At 44.7% G+C, this 20,655-nt stretch overlaps 1 protein-coding gene across 1 annotated transcript in view; it reads left to right on the forward strand.

Moving 5' to 3' along the window:
• LOC144230074 (zinc finger protein 418-like) overlaps window positions 1–20,440 on the forward strand; it is a 33,214-nt gene extending 12,774 nt beyond the window's left edge. Inside the window, exons 2-5 of the mRNA XM_077762283.1 lie at window positions 10,410–10,491; window positions 14,935–15,337; window positions 16,852–16,978; window positions 17,803–20,440. Of these exons, the coding sequence (XP_077618409.1) occupies window positions 15,305–15,337; window positions 16,852–16,978; window positions 17,803–19,076 (1,434 nt within the window). The 5' untranslated portion in view covers window positions 10,410–10,491; window positions 14,935–15,304 and the 3' untranslated portion in view covers window positions 19,077–20,440. The remainder of the gene's footprint in view (window positions 1–10,409; window positions 10,492–14,934; window positions 15,338–16,851; window positions 16,979–17,802) is intronic.
• Window positions 20,441–20,655: the final 215 nt, after the last annotated feature.

Genomic DNA, 20,655 nt, shown 5'->3' on the forward strand with positions numbered 1-20,655 from the left:
CAGGCTCTGAGCTGTCAGCACAGAGCCCGATGTGGGGCTGAAACTCATGAACCATGAGATCATGACCTGGCCAAAGTTAGACGCCTAACCGAGTCACCCAGGCACCTCCAGGATCATTATTCTGCATGTCACTGTCTTTCAGTTTTATTTGCTGTTCTTTTTCCACTTCTTTAAGAGGTAAGGTTAGGTCGTATATCTGAGACTTCTTTCTTTCTTCTTCTCCAGGAAGGCCTGGATTGCTATACACTTCCTTCATGCGACCGCCTTTGCTGCATCCCAGAGGTTTTGGACTATGGTGGCATCATTTCAATTGGCTTCCATGGACTTTTCAATTTCCTCTTTAACTTCTTGGTTAGCCTGTTCATTCATTAGTAGAACGTTTTTTAGTTTCCAAGTATTTGTTATCTTTCCACATTTTTTCTTGTGGCTGACTTCGAGTTTTATAGCATTGTGGTCAAATATGCATGGTATAATATCGATCTTTTTGTACTTGTTTAGGGCTGATTTGTGTCCCAGTATGTGATCTGTTCTGGAAAATGTTCCATGTTCACTGGAGAAGAATGTGTATTCTGCCATTTCAGGATGATAAATATATCTGTTAACTCCATTTGGTCCAGTGTGTCATTCAAAAGCCCTTGTTTTCCTGTTGATTTTCTGTTTAGGTTATCTGTCCATTGCTGTGAGTGGAGTATTGAAGTCCTCTACTATTCCAGTATTAGTATCAATGAATTTCTTTTTGTTTGTGATTGATTTATATATTTGGGTGATTCCACATTTAGAGCATAAATGTTTACAGTTGTTAGGTCTTCTTGGTGGATAGACTTCCTTAATTATGACAATGCCTTTCTTCATCTCTTGTTGCAGTCTTTATTTTAAAGTCCAGATGGTCTAATATAAGTATGGCTACTCTGGTGTCCTTTTGGCAACCATTAGCATGATAGATGGGTCTCTTGTAAACAGCATATAGAGGGATCTTGTTTTCTTTTTTTTTTTTTTTTTAATATTTTTATTTATTTCTAGGAGAGAGAGAGACAGCATGAGCAGGGGAGGGTCAGAGAGAGAGGATGATACAGACTCAGAAACAGGCTCCAGCCTCTGAGCTGGCAGTCAGCACAGAGCCCGACGCGGGGCTCGAACCCACGAACCGCGAGATCATGACCTAAGCGAAAGTAGGACGCTTAACCGACTAAGCCACCCAGGCGCCCCAGGGATCTTGTTTTCTTATCCAGTCTGTTACCCTGTGCCTTTTGATTGGAGCATTTAGTCCAGTGATGTTTAGAGTGAGTACTGAAAGGTATGAATTTATTGACATTATGTTCCCTGTAGAGTTGTAGGTTCTGGTGGTGGTCTCTGTTTTTTAGTCTTTGCTGCTTTTGGTCATGTGTGTGTGTTCTCCCCTCACAGAGTCTCCCTTAAAATTTCTTGCAGGGCTGGTTTTTGGTCATGAACTCCTTTTATTTTGTTTGGGGAACTTTTTTATCTCTTCTATTTTGAATGACAGCCTTGCTGGATAAAGAATTCTTGGATGCAAAAAAAAAAATAAAAAATAAAAAAAAGAATTCTTGGATGCATATTTTCCAGTTTGGCACATTGAATATATCCTGCCACTCCTTTCTGGCCTGCCAGTTTCTGTGGATAGGTCTCCTGTGAACCTGATCTATGTTCCTTGTAGGTTAAGGACTCCCCCCACCCCCCTTGCTGCTTTTGTGATTATTTCCTTGCCTGAATATTTTGTGAATTTGACTGTGAGCTGCCTTGTTGATGGTCGGTTTTTATTGAATCTAATGGGAGTTGTCTGTGCTTCCTGGATTTTGATGTCTGTCTTTACCCAGGTTAGGAAAGTTTTCTGCTATGATTTGCTCACATAACTCTTCTACTCCTTTTTCTCTCTCTTCATCTTATGGGACCCCCATGATTCTGATGTTGTTCCTTTTTTTTTTTTTTTAATGTTTATTTACTTTTGAGAAAGAGACACAGACAGAACATGAGCAGGGGAGAGGCAGAGAGAGAGGAAGACACAGAATCTGAAGCAGGCTCCAGGCTCCGAGCTGTCATCACAGAGCCTGACGTGGGGCTTGAACCCACAGACCGTGAGATCTTGACCTGATCCTAAGTTGGACACTTAACTGACTGAGCCACCCAGGCGTCCCTGATGTTGTTCCTTTTTAATGAGTCACTGAGTTCTTGGAATCTTGTCGTGCTCTTTTGCCTTAGTCTCCCTCTTTTTTTTTTTTTTTGCTTCATTGTTCTCCATAAGTTTGTCCTTTCTATTGCCGATACACTTCTCTGCTTGATGCATCTTGGCACTGTGACATCCATTTGAGATTGCAGCTCAGTTAATAGCATTTTAAATTTCATCCGGACTAGCTTTTACTTCCTTTATCTCTACAGAAAGGGATTCTAATCTATTTTTAGCTCCAGCTAGTATTCTTATTATCGTGATTAAGTCTGGTTCAGACATCTTGTTTGTGTCTGTTAAATTTCTGGCTGTCATGTCTTCCTTTTCTTTCTTTAGGGGGTAAATTCCTTCATTTCATCATTGTCAGAAAAGGAATTAATAAGGTAAAAAAAAAAAAAAAAAGTAAAAACAACACAAACCAAAAAATCAAATAATGGATGCTAGATCCATGTGTGTTTTGGTGTTTGTTGAAAGGAGCTTGGTAGATAAGAAAAAGAAAAATGTTTGAAAATTTGAAAAAATGAATATAATGAAATAGAATAAAATGAAATGATGGAAGTAAAACAGGATTTGAAAATTTTACAAAAAATACAGTAGAAAAATTAAAAAATATTTTTAACAAATGGAAAATAATTTTTTTCTGTATTTAACGATAAAAAGAAAAAAAACTGAATAGATGGACCAAGGAACAGGCTGAAATATGATTGAAATTACATTGGTTTCCCTTAGAAGTCAAACTATGAAGCACTTTGTAGTTTGAAACTAAGCAGGCGGAGAGACTTGTGTTCCTGAAGAGCAAGGTTGGCCCAGTTGGGTGGGGCTTAGTGTAATGGCTCCATTCTCCACTGGATGGCGCTGCTTAGCTTACTGGGGTGGATTGTTGTGGTGCATATAGGTGTGTATGTGCATGCGCCGTAGGGGTGGAAATGGCATCACCCAGCTACCCAGTCTCTAGTATCAGAACTATGTGCTCTCCCCGACCAGCAGTCGTGCACCCTTCCTTTGTCTCTTTGGCTTCTGTCCACTCCCCGCTTTTACATTGTCCGTGACCAAGCCATCAGCCTGCCAGGTGGCACCTCCCTCCTGAATTTTATCTCAGATGTGGCTGTGTTTCTCAACCCTCACTTCTGAGGGACTGTGGCTTTGATTCACTCAGACATTCTGGGGGAGGGTCTCACTGAGCAATGGTTGGATGCCCTCCCGCCCCCGGGAATGTTCAAGAGACTGCCGCTGCCGATGCCCAGAGACTGTGGCTGGGGGCCAGTCATGGTACCAGGCTTCCCACTTCACATCCTTGTTCCTTGTCTTTCCCACTTAACCACCAGTGAATGTGGTTGTTCTCCAGGGTCCACTAGGACCTTGGCCTGTGGGGTGGCCGCACAGCCTCTACCAAATGTCCTTCCGGCAGGGGAACCACCTCTCTCCATGTGGTCCTAGGACCCCCTGGACCTTGCTGTCTGCTCCTGGGGATTCGCCCTTCCCACTGCCAGGTATCAAGCTGCAGAGTTTCAGACTCTGCACCCCTTTTCTTTACAGAGTCTTAATGGAATTTAAACCCTTTCCTTTCTCCTTTCTCTCTTTTTTGTTCAGTCCCTTGTGTACTCTTTCTTTTGTCTCCAGCTGCTTTTGGGCAGGGGTGGGGGGTGCTTTCCCCGTATTGTCCTCCTGCCCCGTCTCCGTCCTCTCCCCGCAAGCAAAAACAGCTTCCTGCCCTCCTCAGCTTCTCTCTCCTCCAGTTCAATTCTCTGTGCCCTGTACTTGCCGCGTTCTATGGTTGAGGTGTTCCAGATTGTTGTGTTAATCCTCAAATCAGTTTTCTAGGTATTCAGGATGGCTTAGTGTTGATCTGCTTGTATATCAGGGACAAGAGATGCAAGAAAACTTTCATGCTGTTTTGCCACTTGGCCTTTCCCCCATGATTTTGTCTTTATTAACACTCTGTATCTTAAAGTCTACTTTGTTTTTTAAAAGTATTGCTACCCCAGCTTGGTTTTCATTTCCATTTGCACAGAATATGCTTTTTCATTCCTTTATTTTCAGTATGTATGTCTTTAGGTCTGAAGTAAGTCTGTTGTAGGCAGTATATAGATAGGTCTTGTTTTTTTAATCCATTCAGTCACCCTGTGTCTTTTGAAAGGAGCACTTAATCCATTTACATTTAAATTAATTATTGGTAGGTATGTACTTACTGCATTTTGTTCATTGTGGTTTTTATGTTTTTTTTGTGCTCTTCCCTTGTGATTTGATGGCTTTTTTAAGTATTACAGGTTAAGTTGGTGGTCATGTAAATTCTAAAAGCACTGTTTATTACTCTTCCCTCCTCCAAGTTTTATGTATATGATATCATATTTTATATGTTTCTTGTATATTGTAGCCAAGTTTTGCAAAATTAATAAACCAAAATCTTACTACTTTTGCTGTTTAGCCTTCATAATAGCTTTATAAGTCCTTGATCTACTACCTTTATTATATACTTGTTTTACCTGTGCAATTTTTCCTTTCATAATTTTCTTCTAGTTATATGTTTTTTTTTTGTCCTGCTTAAAGATGTCCCTTTAACATTGCTTGTAAGGCCAGATTAGTGGTGATGAACTTTAACTTTTGTTTATCTGGAAAAGCTTTATCTCTCCTTCAATTCTGAGTGATAATCTTGCTTGGTAAAGTATTCTTGGTTGTAGATTGTTTTGTTTTGTTTTGTTTTGTTTTGTTTTAGTACCTTGAATATATGACACTCCCTTCTGGCCAGAAATGTTTCTGTTGAAAATTCAACTGATAGGGGCGCCTGGGTGGCTTAGTCGGTTAAGCGTCCGACTTTCTCTTAGGTCATGATCCGCGGTTCGTGGATTCGAGCCCCGCGTCGGGCTCTGTGCTGACTGCCAGCTCAGAGCCTGGAGCCTGTTTCAGTCTGTGACTCCCTCTCTCTCTGACCCTCCCCTGCTCACTCTCTCTCTCTCTCCCCTAGAAATAAATAAAACATTAAAAAATAAAAAATAAAATGTTAAAAAAAAAAAAATTCAACTGATAGCCTTATGGAGTCTCCCTTGTATGTAACTATTAGCTTTTCTTTAGCTGCTTTTAAGATCATTTCTTTATTCAGATTTTTTTCTATTTTAATTATTTTGTGTTTTACTGTGGACCTACTTGGGTTCATTTTGTTTTGGGCTCTTTGTTATTCCTGGGATAGGACATCAGTTTCCTTTCCCCAGGTTAGGGAAGTTTTCACCATTTTCTCCCTTCTCCTTTGGAAACTCTTGTAAAGCAAATATTGGTACAATTGAGGTTGTTCCAGAGATCCCTTAGCCTATCCCAATTTTTAAAAATAATTTTTTTCATTTCACTGTTCAGCTTTAGTGCTTTGCACTGCTGTATTCTACTATCATATCTTCTGGCTCACCTATCCATTCTGCTGCATCTTCTAATCTGTGAATTCCCTCTAGTATAGTTTTCATTTCAGTTATTGTATTTTCAGCTCTAGTTCTTTTTATATTTTGTATTTCTTTATTGAAGTCTCACTGAATTCATCCACTGTTCTATCAAGACCAGTGAGCATCTTTATGACCATTACTTTGAACTCTTTATCAGGTAGATTGTTTCATATAGTTCTTTTCCCAAGGTTTAGTCATGTTTCATATTTAAAACATATTTCTCCTTTTTCACATTTTGTCTGACTCCTTGTGTTTGTATTAGGTAGAATCTATGGCCATACCGCCCTGAACACGCCCACTCTCATCTGTATGTGTTAGGTAGATCAGCTACCAGTTCTGCTCTTGAAAGTAGGGACCTTTTATGTAGAAGGTGTCCTGAGGGCCCACTGGCCCAGTTCCGCAGTCACCAGAACCAGTGGTGTGTCCTCTGTGTGTGCTTTACGAGCTCTTTTGTAACTGGGCCAGGACTGCTGTGGGCATGCTGGTGGGTGCGGCTGGCCCTCAGCCCATCTGTCTGCAGTGACCCGACCCTGCCTGCACACTGGTGGGCAGGGCTGGTCCCTCGTGTGGCTGGTCGAGAGGCCAAGCTGTAGCTGCTGCTGGTATGATGGTGGGTGGGGTCAATCTCTCCTCCCTGGGGCAGGAGTTGCTTTGGAGAGGCGCCTGTCCCAGTTGGGGCTGCCTGCAGGCTGTGGCCAGGCATGCCAGCACGGGGGGTAGCAGTGCTAGTGAGGTAGCACTGATGGAGTCAAAACTGACTCCTACAAGCATCCAGCCAGCTAGGCTGAAGGAGAGCAAGAAAAATGGCTCCTGCCAGCACTTCTTTTCCTTGAAAAGTCTTCTGCAGATCCTTGCTCCTCTGCCACATCCTCTGAAATTAGTCAGTGAATCTCCTTCACATGTAATAGAGGTATTTTTCAAACTGCTGCCTTTTGTCTTGAGTTTCAAACTGAGTGTTATAGTATGCTGGCCCTTTAAGAATAGAATCGCAGTTTCCTGTAGCCTTCTGGCTCTCCCATTGCCAGAGTTAAGCTCTGCTTATTTTCAGAGTCAGATATTATGGCGGTCATTTTCTTGGTACAGGTCCCTAGGGTCAGGGGTGCCCGATGTGGGGATCGATCCTCTCATTCCTCAGGGAGGACCTCTGTGCCTGTGGGTATCCCTCCTGCTTGTGGCTTGCCATGCGAGGGGCTTGGTTCTGGACCACATCACTGCCCCTCCCACCCTTCTCGATTTGGCTTTTTGTCTAGAGCCGTGGAGTAAGTGTTTCGCTTAGTCTTAAGGTCATTTTCAGAGTGAGTTGCTGTTATACTTAGTTGTTGCCTTTGGTGTCTCTGTGGGAGGAGGTGAGCCATCCTGCTCTGCCGTCTTCCTCTGCTCTGTCTCTGGTATCTCTTACCTGCTATCACTAATCTCTTGATGAGAGTCCCAGCCGGAGGACCTTATCTAACATAATTACCTGTCCATACTCAACCTTTTAATTCTAAATTGGGGCTAGAGCCAGCCTATGAATTTGGGGGGCACATATCCCCTACATAACAGGAAAGAAACGTGGGTATATGCAGTAACATAGATGAATCTCTAATTCTGCTGAGTGGAAGAATTTAGACAAAGTGAACACACAGCATGGTCTGTTTAAGATATTTGAAAATGCAACTTAATCCATTGTAACACAGGCAGATCAGTTTCCTGCAAAGGGTGGTTGAATGAGGGAGGGATGTAGTGGAAAGGGTTGTGAGAAAATTTGGGATGGTGATGCGTATGTTTCCTGTCGTGATTGTGGTGACGGTTTGTTTCAGTGATATATGTTTATGTTAAAACTCACCACATTGTACACTTTAAGTGTGTTCAGTTATTGTAGCTCAATAAAGCCATGAAAATACAGATAAATAAAACTTTTACTTCCAGCAAGGTAAAAAATGTATCTGAGGAGAATGGTTAGAATGAAAGCAATACGGAGAAGAAATTGTAGCTATCAGCAGAGTCCTGAAGAAGTTCTCTTCCTCTGCCCAGTGGTATCAATATGCAGTTAAGGATAAAGCAGAAATCGGGCGCCTGGGTGGCTCAGTTGGTTAACCATCCGACTTTGGCTCAGGTCATGATCTCACAGTTCATGGGTTCGAGCCCCACGTCGGACTCTGTGCTGACTGCCAGCTCAGAGCCTGGAGCCTGTTTCAGATTCTGTATCTCCCTCTCTCTCTGACCCTCCTCTGATCACACTGTCTCTCTCTCTCTCTCTCTCTCACAGAAATAAATAAAACATTTAAAAAAAAAGGATAAAGCAGAAATCACCCCTTAAAAGACAGAGTTGTTGGGGTCACTCTTACTGTTAGGGCCTGAGGGGGATCCAGCACCAGATACTCCTCTAAAACTATATAACCCAATGTTGTTGCTAATGAGAGGGAAAGTTTCTGCTGGATTTTGGGATTTATAGTCGTTTTTAAGCCAATGGGATAGGCAGAATAATGCCCCACTTAAATGTCCTTGTCTTTTTTAAGTTTATTATTTTGAGAGAGAGTGAGCACATGTGGGGGAAGGGCAGATAGAGAATCCCAAGCAGGCTCCATGCTGTCAGCATGTGGAGCCTGACTCCAGGCTCAGTCTCACAAACCGTGAGATCATGACCTGAGCCGAAACTAAGAGTTAGATGCTCAACTGACTGAGCAAGCTAGGTATCCCTTAAATGTCTGTGTCATAATGTCAGGTTACACGGTAAAGGAGACTTAAGGTAGTAGGTAGAAGTAATAGTACTGATCCACTGACCTAGAAATGGGGAGATTATGCTGGATTACCTGAGCCTGCTCAGTATGATGGTAAGGGTTCTTACATGGGGAAATGATAGGCAGAAAATGGAAAACGTTCGAATGATGCAGGGTGAGAAAGACTCACCTGCCAGTTTCTGGCTTTGAGATGGAAAGAGGCCAAGAGTCCAGGTCTGGGTGGCCTCTGAAACTGGAAAAGGCTAAAGAATAAATTCTTTCCCGGCGCCTCCGGAAAGGAAGGCAGCGTTGCTGACTCCATGGAGACCCGTTGTGGACCTTGGACTTCCAGAAATGTAATTCAGTACATTTGTATTGTTTAAGCAGCAACAAGAAAATCAAAAGGCCAGTTTCACATGGTAAAATGATGCTCAGTTGAAATCGTGAATTACCAGTATACTTAGGGTCTCCAGATTTAGAAAATATATTTTTACTCTAAGTGTGACCCATGCAATATACTTTATAAAGTTATTCATTATTCATCTGAAATTCACATTAAATTGGGTATCCTAGTCTCTGCGAACTCCAGTTATACCAGAAAGCACTGTGAGCATGTTTTGCTATTTTTAGAACCCTGGTTATTCTTTATGACGAAGAAGGATGAAAACAAACACATTTATTAGTTGACTGCTCATAGGATAACCTAGCATAAGATCTGAAAGCATACACGTAAGTGTCCAGTGAGCTTCAGGCTACTCAGAGAACCTTATGAGTGACTTGGAAAACATTCTGGGGCCCTGATACAGTTCTGCAAAATGCACTACCAAGTCAGAATAACTAAATCTTTTATGAATCACAGTTTGATCAGCTTTACCCAGAAACACCCCTTACTTGTCCCTTTCTGTGCCCTACCCAACCACAAACATTCAAACACAAATAGGCAAACACGCCCCTTTTAGTACTTTATTTAATAGAAGATTATGACCTGAAGTTTCAGCAGTGGGGAAGTTACCAACCACATCCACAACTACCTAATGCTCCGTGGAGATTTATTCAGTTCCCAATTAATAGATGTTAGGTTGATTCTGTGATTCTAATCTTTGTCATTAAAAAACAATCTATACAAATAGAATAGCCTTGTAATTATGAAAGACCTGCTCTTAGGATTATCACTAATCTTTTTTCATTTATTTTTTAAATTTATATCCAAGTTAGTTAGCATATAGTGCGACAACGATTTCAGGAGTAGATTCCTTAATGCCCCTTACCCATTTAGTCCATAACCCCTCCAAGTAACTCCATAACTCCAACTCACTGTTTGTTCTCCATATTTAAGAGTCTCTTATGTTTTTGTCCCCCTCCCTGTTTTGATACTATTTTTGCTTCCCTTTCCTTATGTTCATCTGTTTTGTATCTTAAAGTCCTCATATGAATGAAGTCATATGACTGGCTAATTTCACTTAGCATAACACCCTCTAGTTCCATCCACGTAGTTGCAGATGGCAAGATTTCATTCTTTTTGATTGCCGAGTAATATTCCTGTGTGTGTGTGTGTGTGTGTGTGTGTGTGTGTGTGTGTGTGTGTGTGTGACATTTTCATTCATTGATGGACCTTTGGGCTCTATCCATACTTTGGTTATTGTTGATAGAGCTTGATTACTAAATGGAAACAACTTGTTGTGTACTGTTTCACACTCATATTTTCCGGTATGATGATAATGACCCAGGTTCTTTGTCACTAGTCTTCATTCAAATTAAATCAAATTAAATCAGCCTCTAGCACACTGTCTAAAAATTGGTAGTTAGAAGACTAACTTAAATTTGAATATTGTCTTCTTCATTCAGACTAGAGTTGGGATCCTTGGAAATTCCTCACTGTTTTCTTTATAATTTTATAACTTATTATTGACATTCCTGTGAGAGTGCCAGTTTTGTTGAGGAGAAGAAACAGAAATATGGGGGGAAATGTATACATTTTCCCTGGGATGTTGCAGATTGGAAGGCTTAGGAGGAATAGGAAATTTAGTCAGCATCTGTGATATTGATGTAATGTGTTTGAGCCTCATGGTCTGGACTTTTGACACGACGTTGTCTTTGTTCTTTAAGGTCCAAGCAGTGGATTCAGTATCTTCTCAGCAGTGCACCCTCTTCCTTTGAATCCAGAACCGTATGCGCCACACTGATCCTGGTGAGTCTGTTTAACTGTTTTTACTCATTTACTTGTGTCTTGCCCTTTTGGAAAACCCTGGCTCATGAACACAGCGCCCTGTGTCTATGTGCTTCTCAGCGTTTCCTCTCTTTGTGCTCATTAGCAATGACAACGTGTTTCTCAGTTCTGCGTGGGGGCAAGGAAAACCTCTTTTTCCAAATACAGCCTCTGGGCTCTACATTCCCTCCAGAACATATACTGTCAGTTGAGCTGCTGAGAATTTTGCGCTCCGTGTTGAATAGCAATTGTAGGATATGAAAGAAACTGGTGTATCAACAGTTATTCAAAGACAGAATTTCATGAAAACATAAATGTATGGCTTTTTCAGGTTTGGGGAGTTTGACAGTAGAAAACCAATGCTGATTTGAATTTTAAGCTAACACCCAAAATGTTTATTTTGTGATCATTGGTGAAAAATGTTTCATGTGAAGGTATGGACAGTGCATGTGGACCTTGATGAGTATAAATCTCTAAACTGTCTAAATAGTATTTTAATCTAATGCTGTGAATGATGAAGAAAAGGTCACATGTCTTGTATAGGGACCTGTTTCCCTTTATGCTCTTAGCAGAAGAAGGTACAGATGTGAGAAAGCTAGAGGTTGGTTTGTGTAGTTTGATCTCAGTTCCAACTTTCTGTCTTCTGAGAGAGGGAGGATTGAGAACACTCCTCGTTCTAAGAAGTTTCTACTTTTATCAGATAATGGATACTCAGGAAAGCTGCTCTCTGCCTATGTTGAATCTCACGCCAAAGTAGCATATTTTAATTGCCATCAACAAGAACACTGTGGGAACAAACTTGGTTCCAGACCACCGCAGCAAAGCAAGTACAGTGAATCGTTGGTTTCCCAGTACATACATAACCGTTGTCTTTACAGTGCACAGTAGCGTTAGGTCTTAAAAACGATATACGTACCTTAACTGAGAAATACTGTCTTCTAAAAAAAAACCATTAACCCTCATCTGAGCTTTCAGTGAGTCACAATCATTTTGTTTATGGCCCTGAACACGTGGGTGGCTATGGCAGTCTCTTAAACTACGGCAGTGAGGTTTGCCATTTCAGTTCGTCTTCTGTCACAGAAGGAGATTAGCACGTGATGCTGTTTGATAGCATCTTCTTCCCCAGCTGTCACCTCAGTGGTCTGTAGGCCTTTTCCCCAGGAATAGGTTCCCCCTCAAGCAACCACTTTCTCAGGTCATCCACTTCAGCTTTTATCGTGAACTTGCATCTTGCAGCAGTTCGGTCACCTGTCGTCTACTTCTAATTCCAGTTCTCTTGCCGTTGCCACTGCATCTGCCGTTAGTCGCAGTTCTTCCGCGGACGTCTTCCGCTGACCATCATCACTCCTGGCCATACTTTTTTTTTTTTCTAATAGTTTATTGTCAAATTAGTTTCCACGTAACACCCAGTGCTCATCCCCACAAGTGCCCTCCTCCATGCCCATCCCCTCCTCCCCCCCACATCCATCAGTGCTCAGTTTTTGTCATCATTCAAGAGTCTCTCATGGTTTGCTTCTCTCCCTTTCCCCCACCATTTCCGCCCTTCTTCTCCCCCTTGTTCCTCCGTCAAGTTCCTCCTAATCCTCCTATACGTGCAAACATATGATATTTGTCCTTCTCTGCCTGACTTATTTCGCTCAGCATAACACCCTCAAGGTCCATCCATGTTGCTACACATGGTCCTGGCCATACTTTTGACTTTGCCACCCATAAATGGCAGCTAGAATGGAATTGCAGAAGGTTGAATTTGTGAATTTGTGAATACACAAATTGTATTCTTAAGACTTGAAAGTCAAAAGTACTCCTTGATCCATGGGCTACAGCAGGCGTGAAACACTAATCTCATCATACATCTCCATCAGAGTGCTTTGTCACTGAGCAGCGATATTGTGAAATCTTTTTTCCTGAGCACTACGTCTCAACAGTAGGAAAACAGGCTTAAAATATTCAGTAAACCAGTGGCACCTGGTGGCTCAGTTGGTGAGCACCTGACTTCGGCTCAGGTCATGATCTAGCAGTTTGTAAGTGTGAGCCCCGCGTCAGGCTCACTGCTGTCAGACTGTCACTGCAGAGTCCTCTTCAGATCCTCTGTCCCCCTCTCTGCCCCTCCCTCGCTTGTGCTCTCCCATAAATAAGTATTAAAAAATAATTCAGTAAACCATATAAACAGATGTGCTATCACCCAGACTTTGCTGTTTTACTTTCAGCACGGGCAGAGTAGATTTCGCAGAATCCTAAGGGCCCTGGGATTTTCAGAATGATACGTGAACCCCTAACAAGCTTGACTTCTCCAGCTAAGAAAGTGCTAGATGGCATCTTGCAGCCACAGGCTGCTTTGTCTGCATTTGGAAAATCTGTGGTTCAGTGCAGCCACCTTCATGAACGATCTCTGCTGGGTCTTCTGGAGCGCTTGCTGCAGCTTCTGTGTCAGCACGAGCTGCCCCACCTTGTCCTTTGCTGTTACAGAGATGGTTTCTTTCCTTCAGCGTCATGACCCAACCTCTGCTAACTTTAAACTTGTCTTCTGCAGCTTCCTCACCTCTGCAGCCTTCATATAAGTGGAGAGAGTTAGGGCCTTGCTCTGGATTAGGCTTTGACTTAAAGGAATGTTGCGGGCACTTTGATCTTCCGTCCAGAGCACTGAAACTTTCTCTGTATCCTTAGTAAGGCTGTTTCGTGTTCTTATCGCTTGTGTGTTCCCTGGAGTAGCACTTTATTTATTGTTTTTTTATTTAAGCCTATTTTACTACTGTTGAGACGTAGTGTGCAGGAAAAAAAGCTTTCTTTCAAAATATCGCTGCTCAGTGACAAAGCACTGAGCTTTTATTTCTGAGAGACAGAGACAGCATGAGCAGGGGAGGGTCAGAGAGAGGGGGAGACACAATCTACAGCAGGCTCCAGGCTCTCAACTAGCTGTGAGCACAGAGCCTGACACAGGGCTGGAACCCACGAACCATGAGGTCATGACCTGAGCCAAAGTCGGACACTTAACCGACTGAGCCACCCAGGTGCCCCTCTAGCTTTTGATTTAAAGTGAGAGAGACCTGCAACTTTTCATTTAGAAGCTATTATAGGATTTTCGCATAATTTCAGTCTTGTGTCTCAGTAATGAGGCCTGAGGGTAGAGCAGTCAGAACAGATACCACAGCATTTAGCAGTTCTAGGTGACCCTTTGAACAGGGCCTCATTACCTGCAAATTCCAAACCTCTTGTTTCACAAGAGGGTCATGAGCTTTAGAATATTTTCTAACTGAAGATCCCAAAAGATTATTCTTGGTGCATGCACTGTTTTTTGTTTTGTTTCCCAAGAACTGTGAGAAACTTTTAGCATCAACAGCCACCAGGTTTCCCTCAGCTTTACATACCATATCCTTTAAGTAGCAAGTCATGGGGCGCCTGGGTGGCTCAGTCTGTTGAGCGTCTGACTTTGGCTCAGGTCATGATCTCTTGGTTTGTGAGTTCAAGCCCCACGTTGGGCTCTCTGCTGACAGCTTGGAGCATGGAGCCTGCTTCAGATTCTGTGTCTCCCTCTCTTTCTGCGCCTGCCCTGCTCATGCTCTGTCTCTTGAAAATGAATAAACGTTACAAAAATTTTATTATCAAATCAGTCACAAAATATGTGTAGGTATACTCTGCCAACCTGATTCAGAAGTATATACCTAAAAATATCGTTAATGAGTCTATATCTTCGTCTATTTAAGCCCCCTATATAGATAAAATATACAGTTGTATTTGCTGCTTTCATTCAGATACATGTAGTGACTCAGAACTACCTCTGCAGGAGGCCTGTGCCCGGTGCCCCCGTCTTTCTCTGCTCCCTGGTCAGTCCTCGCACAGGTAACCCTTTTACAGTGGGTCCTATGTAAAGCTATAGGAGCCTGTGAGCATGACAGGTGTCAGTGAACTCTCTCACGTGACACAGAATTCACTTTGGAGCCTTCTATTTTATAACCCACATCTCTTGAGAACCCTAACATTTGCAGAGGGTGGAGAAACTCTCTGCACTGAGAATTTTGGCTTTGAAAGGTTTAGAATCCCCTTCATTTCCACGTGTGTTGTAGCTTCTGGCTGAGGCTATAATGGTCTCCCTCACATTCCTCTGTGATTGTGAACTGTACCAAATACCAGAATCCATGGCCGTTGGGTGTTAGAAACTGCCTGGGGGCTGACCCTTGAGAAAACAAAACCATGGCAGATGAGGTCGCACACACTATGTGAGTGACCATGGGATGCTGTGTGCGTTTGGATCTGTAATCTTTGGGGGCATCTGGGATAGAACCGGTCACCCGTGGGCGCACACGGACTTCGTGAAGTCTGCAACAGCACCACTGTTGCTAAACCTTTCAGTGAGCAGTTGCAGGCAACTCCCGGGAATCTGGCCCAGCCCCGTTTCTGAGCGAAGCCCCTCCACCTCCACCCCTCCAGAACCGCACAGCACGAGGCGCCACTTCACCTGTGCTTCAGGAGGCTCTGATATGCAGTGCGCTTAGCAGAGGCTTACGGACCCGTGAGAACCGCACTGCCCGGAGGACCCTACACCAAGTGACTGCAGCGTGGAGCCAATGAAGGTCCAGGAGACGGGCGTTTCCGCGTGTGCCATCTCGTCCAGGTGGGACTTGCGGGGTCCTGGCGGCAGTCATTTTGGCAGCTCTCGACTCCGTTCCCTGGTTGGAGGCTCCAGAGTGCTGGCTCGAGACGACGTGAGGACTGTGGCGGCACCAGAGGTGTCCCTGCTGCTCAGAGGCGGGTCCGAGACGCCGGGCGGCTCCCAGCCTTGCTGTGCCCAAAGAATCCGATGGCGGCGGCCGCGCCCAGGGACCCAGCTCAGGTAGATGCCCAGGCCTTGGGGTCCCAGACAAGGGAGGCACTCATGGGCGGGGGCCCCATGTCAGAGCACCTGTGTGCAAGCTCCAGACCAAGGGGAACCTGGTGTGAGTTTTGTATGTGCAGAAGCAGAGCATGAGGCAGAGTCCTGCCTGGACTCACAGACCACGGGGGGGTCAGGGGGGCAGTGGAGACCACAGCTCGTTGAGCCCTACCCTCTACTGATGAAGCACTTTTAGAACATACAGAAGTAAGAGGAGGGTGTTCAGGACCCTGGAAAGACCTTAAACTAGAGGTTATGTGGGTTGGAGGCCTTCCCTGTTCTGGTGGTCAGTAAGATGAGGTTGTCCTGGGGCACAGCTACCAGTACAGCTGAGCTGGGAGTATTCAGGGAAATACAAATGTTATTTCCTCCTGATGGTTTGGATCTTCTCTTATCAATGCTTTGTAACTGCAGAAAACATAACTGGGAGGGTTAGTGGGGAGGCTACGTAGATGTAAATTGTGGCCACGGAGGTAAGAGAAGTTGTTGGATTTTAAATTCTTTAGGTAGAGCCAAGCCGATTTTCTACTGTGGAGAGTGAGGTAGAGAATAAGAGACCAGAGTGGCCCCTGGGGCTTTTGTCTTAGAAAACTTCGGATGCAGGCATGAAATGGGCAGCTGGATATAAAAGTCTAAACATCTGAGTGGGGTCCAACATTAGATGTGTAGGTGGCACTTCACATTACACCTAGGAAGAGAAATTCTGATTATGGTGATAACATGATCAAGAGGCCAGGAAGAAGAGTTTGGGCACTGAGTCCGAAGCTGTTTCTTGGAGCAAGTGGCCTCTCAAACACAGGGAAGGGACAGAAGACTTTCAGGGGAAGAGTGGACACGAGTAGGCTGCTGCTTAATTGTGGCAAGCTCTCATGGAGCCTGGTGGATGAGCTCAGGGGCAAAGATCATTCATTAATTTCCAGCACTCGGATATAGGGGCTTTAAGTTTAACTAAAGTGAGGCTCTAAATCCAATATGATTAGTAGTATCCTTAAAGAAGAGGAAATTGGGACACAGGAGATGAAAAGCAGGTCTTCATTATGGATTTGAGGTTGCCCTGGGAAGTGGGGTCCAGCTTGCCAAGCACTCTTGATGCTGTGGGGTCAGTACTATAGGGAGGCACTTAGGGGGTAAGAGAGGTGTAGGAACTGACAGACACCCCCCACCCCCCAGACCTTCAGTATTAGGGACTTAGGAGGGAGGGTGGAGTCCATCCTTGGTTGTACCTGGCAGATACACTGTCGAGGATTTTGGGGAAATTGCCTGCTTGGGGGCTGGTGAGGCCTTGCAGGCCCAGCCCTGAGCTTCACATTATGTTTGTCTGCCCACAACGTCCTTGTTCTTGTAGAGGGTTGACATAGTGATTTATTGGCACCAGGGCTTGGTGTCTCCTCTCAGTGGGGTGGCCTGGAGGAGGAGGAGTTAGGTCCTGTGGAAAGGGGACTGTTGATGCTTTCATCTCTCCCCCATTATGACAGGATGGTGTGACCTTTGAAGACGTGGTTGTGTACTTCTCCTGGGAGGAGTGGGGGCTCCTTGATGAGGCGCAGAGATGCCTGTACCACGATGTGATGCTAGAGAACTTTGCACTTGTGATCTCACTGGGTAAGACCCTCACCCCCTTGTGCCCTGGGCTAGACTCTCCCCCCCTCACACTGGGTTGTAGAGATCGCAGGTACCACTGCCACCGGGGCCGGCTCTACAGCTGCCCTCCTGCTGAGCCCACAGCTTCCGCATCCAGCACTGCTGTCCAGACCTGTGGCCCCTGCCCGGGTTTCCCCTCCTCCTGGCTCACATTTCTGGTCTCTGGCAGAAGAGGGGCTTGTAACGAGGGGCGGTTACAAGATACTCCTCTGTGGTTCTGCTCACAGTATGACTCTTCTTTCTGGATTTTGGTCGTGTGCAGAATTGCTCTGGGGCATTGCCAGTCCTCTGCCTGTCCTTGCCTCAGGGATTTGTGTTATCCAAGTCCCGCTTCGCTCACCCAGGGTTTAGAAGAGTCCAGGGTCCTTCACAGGATGGCCCAGCTGTGTGTTGATGCCAGCAGCCGCACACCTCATTTCTGTTTTCCTCCATCTTCCTCTTGGAAGCCTTTGGTCCCTTGCTGTTCCCCAGTGTTAAGTTACGCGTCCATTAGTCTTTGAATACCGTCTAGTCAGTTGCAACCAGATGTTCCTGGGCCTGGACATAAACGTCCACACAGCACTCACAGCTGCAGGCTAGTGGCAGGAGTGCATTGGAGACCCTGCTTCTTCCTCTGCCGCACCCCCTTCCTCATCTGGTGATGTTAGAATTCCAGGCCTGCAGCCCTTTAATCAACCCAACTCCAGCGGTCTCATTCTTTAGTGTGTCCGACAGACATTTGTGCTTGGCCCTCCCCTTCCGCCAAAGATAAAATGCACTTCACACCTGCATCTCCGGGCTTTCAGGTTGCTGGTACGGAATGGAAGATGAGGAGGCACTTTCTGTGCAACGAATGTCACTGGGCAAGGCTCCAAATCCAGGACCACCCATCTGGAAAGCTCAGCCCTGTGACAAGTGCGTCTTGGTTGGGAGAGACATTTTGTACCTGGCGGAGGAACAAGGACCACATCCGGGCCAGAAATCCACCTGTGAGGCATGCGGGAAGCAGTTGTGGTTCAGCGCAAGCCTTCACCAGAAGCACGACGACGAGAAGCCATTCAGATGGGACATGGAGTTTGTGACAAGCTACAAGTTGCATGTGTCTGGGAAGCCTTTCCCCTGCGGGGAGATAGGGAAGGACTTCCTGGCCGTATTGAGTCTCCTCCAGCATCAGGCCACTCTCAAAGGGGCAAAACCACACAGCAGCTTCGAGCACGAGTCCTTTCCGGGCGGAAAAAGTTCGCACACATGTAGCGACTATGAGAAGTCATTCAGCTGTGACTATAATAAACTTTTCCAGCCTCAGCAGCCTGACCCTAGAGAAAGTTACCATGCCTGGGAGAACTGTGAGAAACCTTTTAACCAAAGCTCCATCCTGAGTAACTGCCAGAGAGCTTGCCCAGCAACAAGGTCTTACGTGTGCAACGAATGTGGAAAATCTTTCAGCCAAAGCTACAACCTCATTCAACACCACAGAATTCACACTGGCGCAAGGCCTTACAAATGCAGCGAATGTGGAAAAGCCTTCAGCTTCAAATTCAGGCTTGTGCAGCACCTGCAGATTCACAACAGAGTGAGACCTTATGTGTGTGGCGAATGCGGGAAAGCCTTCAGCTACAGCTCTACCCTCATTAAACACCAGAGAGTTCACACGAGAGAGAAGCCTTACAAGTGTGGTGAGTGTGGGAATTCCTTCAGCCAAAGCTCCAACCTCATTCAACACCAGAAAATTCACAGTGGAGCAAGACCTTATAAATGCAATGAATGTGCAAAATCCTTCAGCTACAAATGCAAACTTGTTCAGCACCTGCGCATTCACACCGGAGAAAGGCCTTACGAGTGTGGTGAGTGTGGGAAATCCTTCAGCCACCGGTCCACTCTCAATCAACACCAGAGAATTCACACTGGAGCCAGACCTTATAAGTGCAATGAGTGTGAGAAATCCTTTAGCCAAAAGTCCAACCTCATTCAGCACCGGAGAGTCCACACAGGAGAAAAGCCTTACGAGTGTGGGGAATGTGGGAAATCCTTCAGCCAAAGCTCCCACATCATTCAACACCGAAAACTTCACACCAGATAACCTCAGGAGTGCAGCGACTGTGGGGAAATGGTTCATAAGCTACATATGTGTTACATATGTGCAACAGATGTCGGTGTAAGCCTTCACCTAAAGGTCCGGCCTTGTTGGGCCCCAGAAGGTCCTGTCCGGAATGTGGTATTTCCTAGAACTAGAGACTTTGTGAGGGAGCCAGCTCTTGGAAATTGAACGTCCACACCGGGGAGATCTCCCAAAACCCCTAGGTTCGTGGGGAAGCTTCCAGGAGCCCAGCGTGTTCTTACTCTGTTCTGCCAGGTTCCTCATTCAGGGCAGATCGTGTCTCGACCATTGTGAGTGACGGGGGAGGGTAGCACAGCAAGTCCCTTCTTCCTCATTAGGGTTCTGACCCAGTTTTGACAGTGCCAAGGGGTTGAAATGAAAATACTGTTTACCTTCTAGACCTCCTTGCAGTGTACCACGAGGACACGGTATTTCTCTTCTGACCACTGTAGGGCTCCTGTGAGAGTGGTTCCTTTTTCCCAGGGTGTCACACGATGTCGAGCACTGTCATGGGGAAGCTGTTCCCGAGCGCTGCAAAGGAATCATGTGCCTTCATGTGTAAAGTTCACTTTCTGGTGTCATTGGCTGATTTTAAGACTACTATAGGGACCAGGTCGAAAACCCGTGATTGTACGGAAACAAAGATGACGGCAGGACTTAGGATGTATAAACCTCTAACAAAACTTGCATCCACTGATGTTCCAGTTTATACACTCCACCCCAGTGTTCCTCCTATAGTTTTGGAAGTTGAGGCCGTTGTGTCGGTCTTAATTTCTAGTCCATCTCACAGATATTTGCTGCACAGGCAAGAAAATGGCAATAGGATAGAAAATCCCACTGTGGTTGAGACCTGTAGCTTTTCTGACCAGTTGCTGACCCAGATAGAAATGACCTTGAAACTCTTTGATGCAGGGCATCCCTTCCCCAGGCATGAGGAAGGATGGCAGACTCTTGTGCAAAAAAAAGTAGGGGACCCAGACCTCTATTTGATTTTTAAGGAAAGCTTTATTGAGGTATAATTAACATGCTGTAAAACTGCACATATTTAAATTGTATACAAAACCATGGGTGGTAATAAATCTATATAACTCCTTTAATTTTGTGTCCTTTTTAAACTTCTACCCTGCACAGTAAATTATTTTGTATTTTTTACATGATTAGACTCAGATATTTTACTTTTTTAAATTTTGCTTTCCTTTATGCTGAATAATTTAGAGAGCGCACATTTTTTTTATTGCTGAACGCTATTCTGTATGGATGTGCCATGATTTTGCTTACCCCACTTAGCTATCCGCTCGCTGATCACCACAAATAAAACTTCAAACGTACGGACTGCTGAACCTCTATGAACCTTGCCCCATTCATTGTTTATCGCCGTGGCTCCTACTGCATTACCCACCCTCCAGCCCATTACCACCACAGAAAAATCATTTCAAAGTCAGTGGAGACTTTATATAGCAAATGTTGCCACTAAAAATACCGTAGACTTTAACAAATTACCCGCAAAGCTACTACTGTCTTAGGCAAAAACTTGAAAATCTGTCTTAAAAAAATGTTTTTA

The sequence above is a fragment of the Crocuta crocuta genome, unplaced genomic scaffold, assembly GCF_008692635.1.
Source record: "Crocuta crocuta isolate KB4526 unplaced genomic scaffold, BGI_CrCroc_1.0 scaffold370, whole genome shotgun sequence".
Taxonomy (NCBI): domain Eukaryota; kingdom Metazoa; phylum Chordata; class Mammalia; order Carnivora; family Hyaenidae; genus Crocuta; species Crocuta crocuta.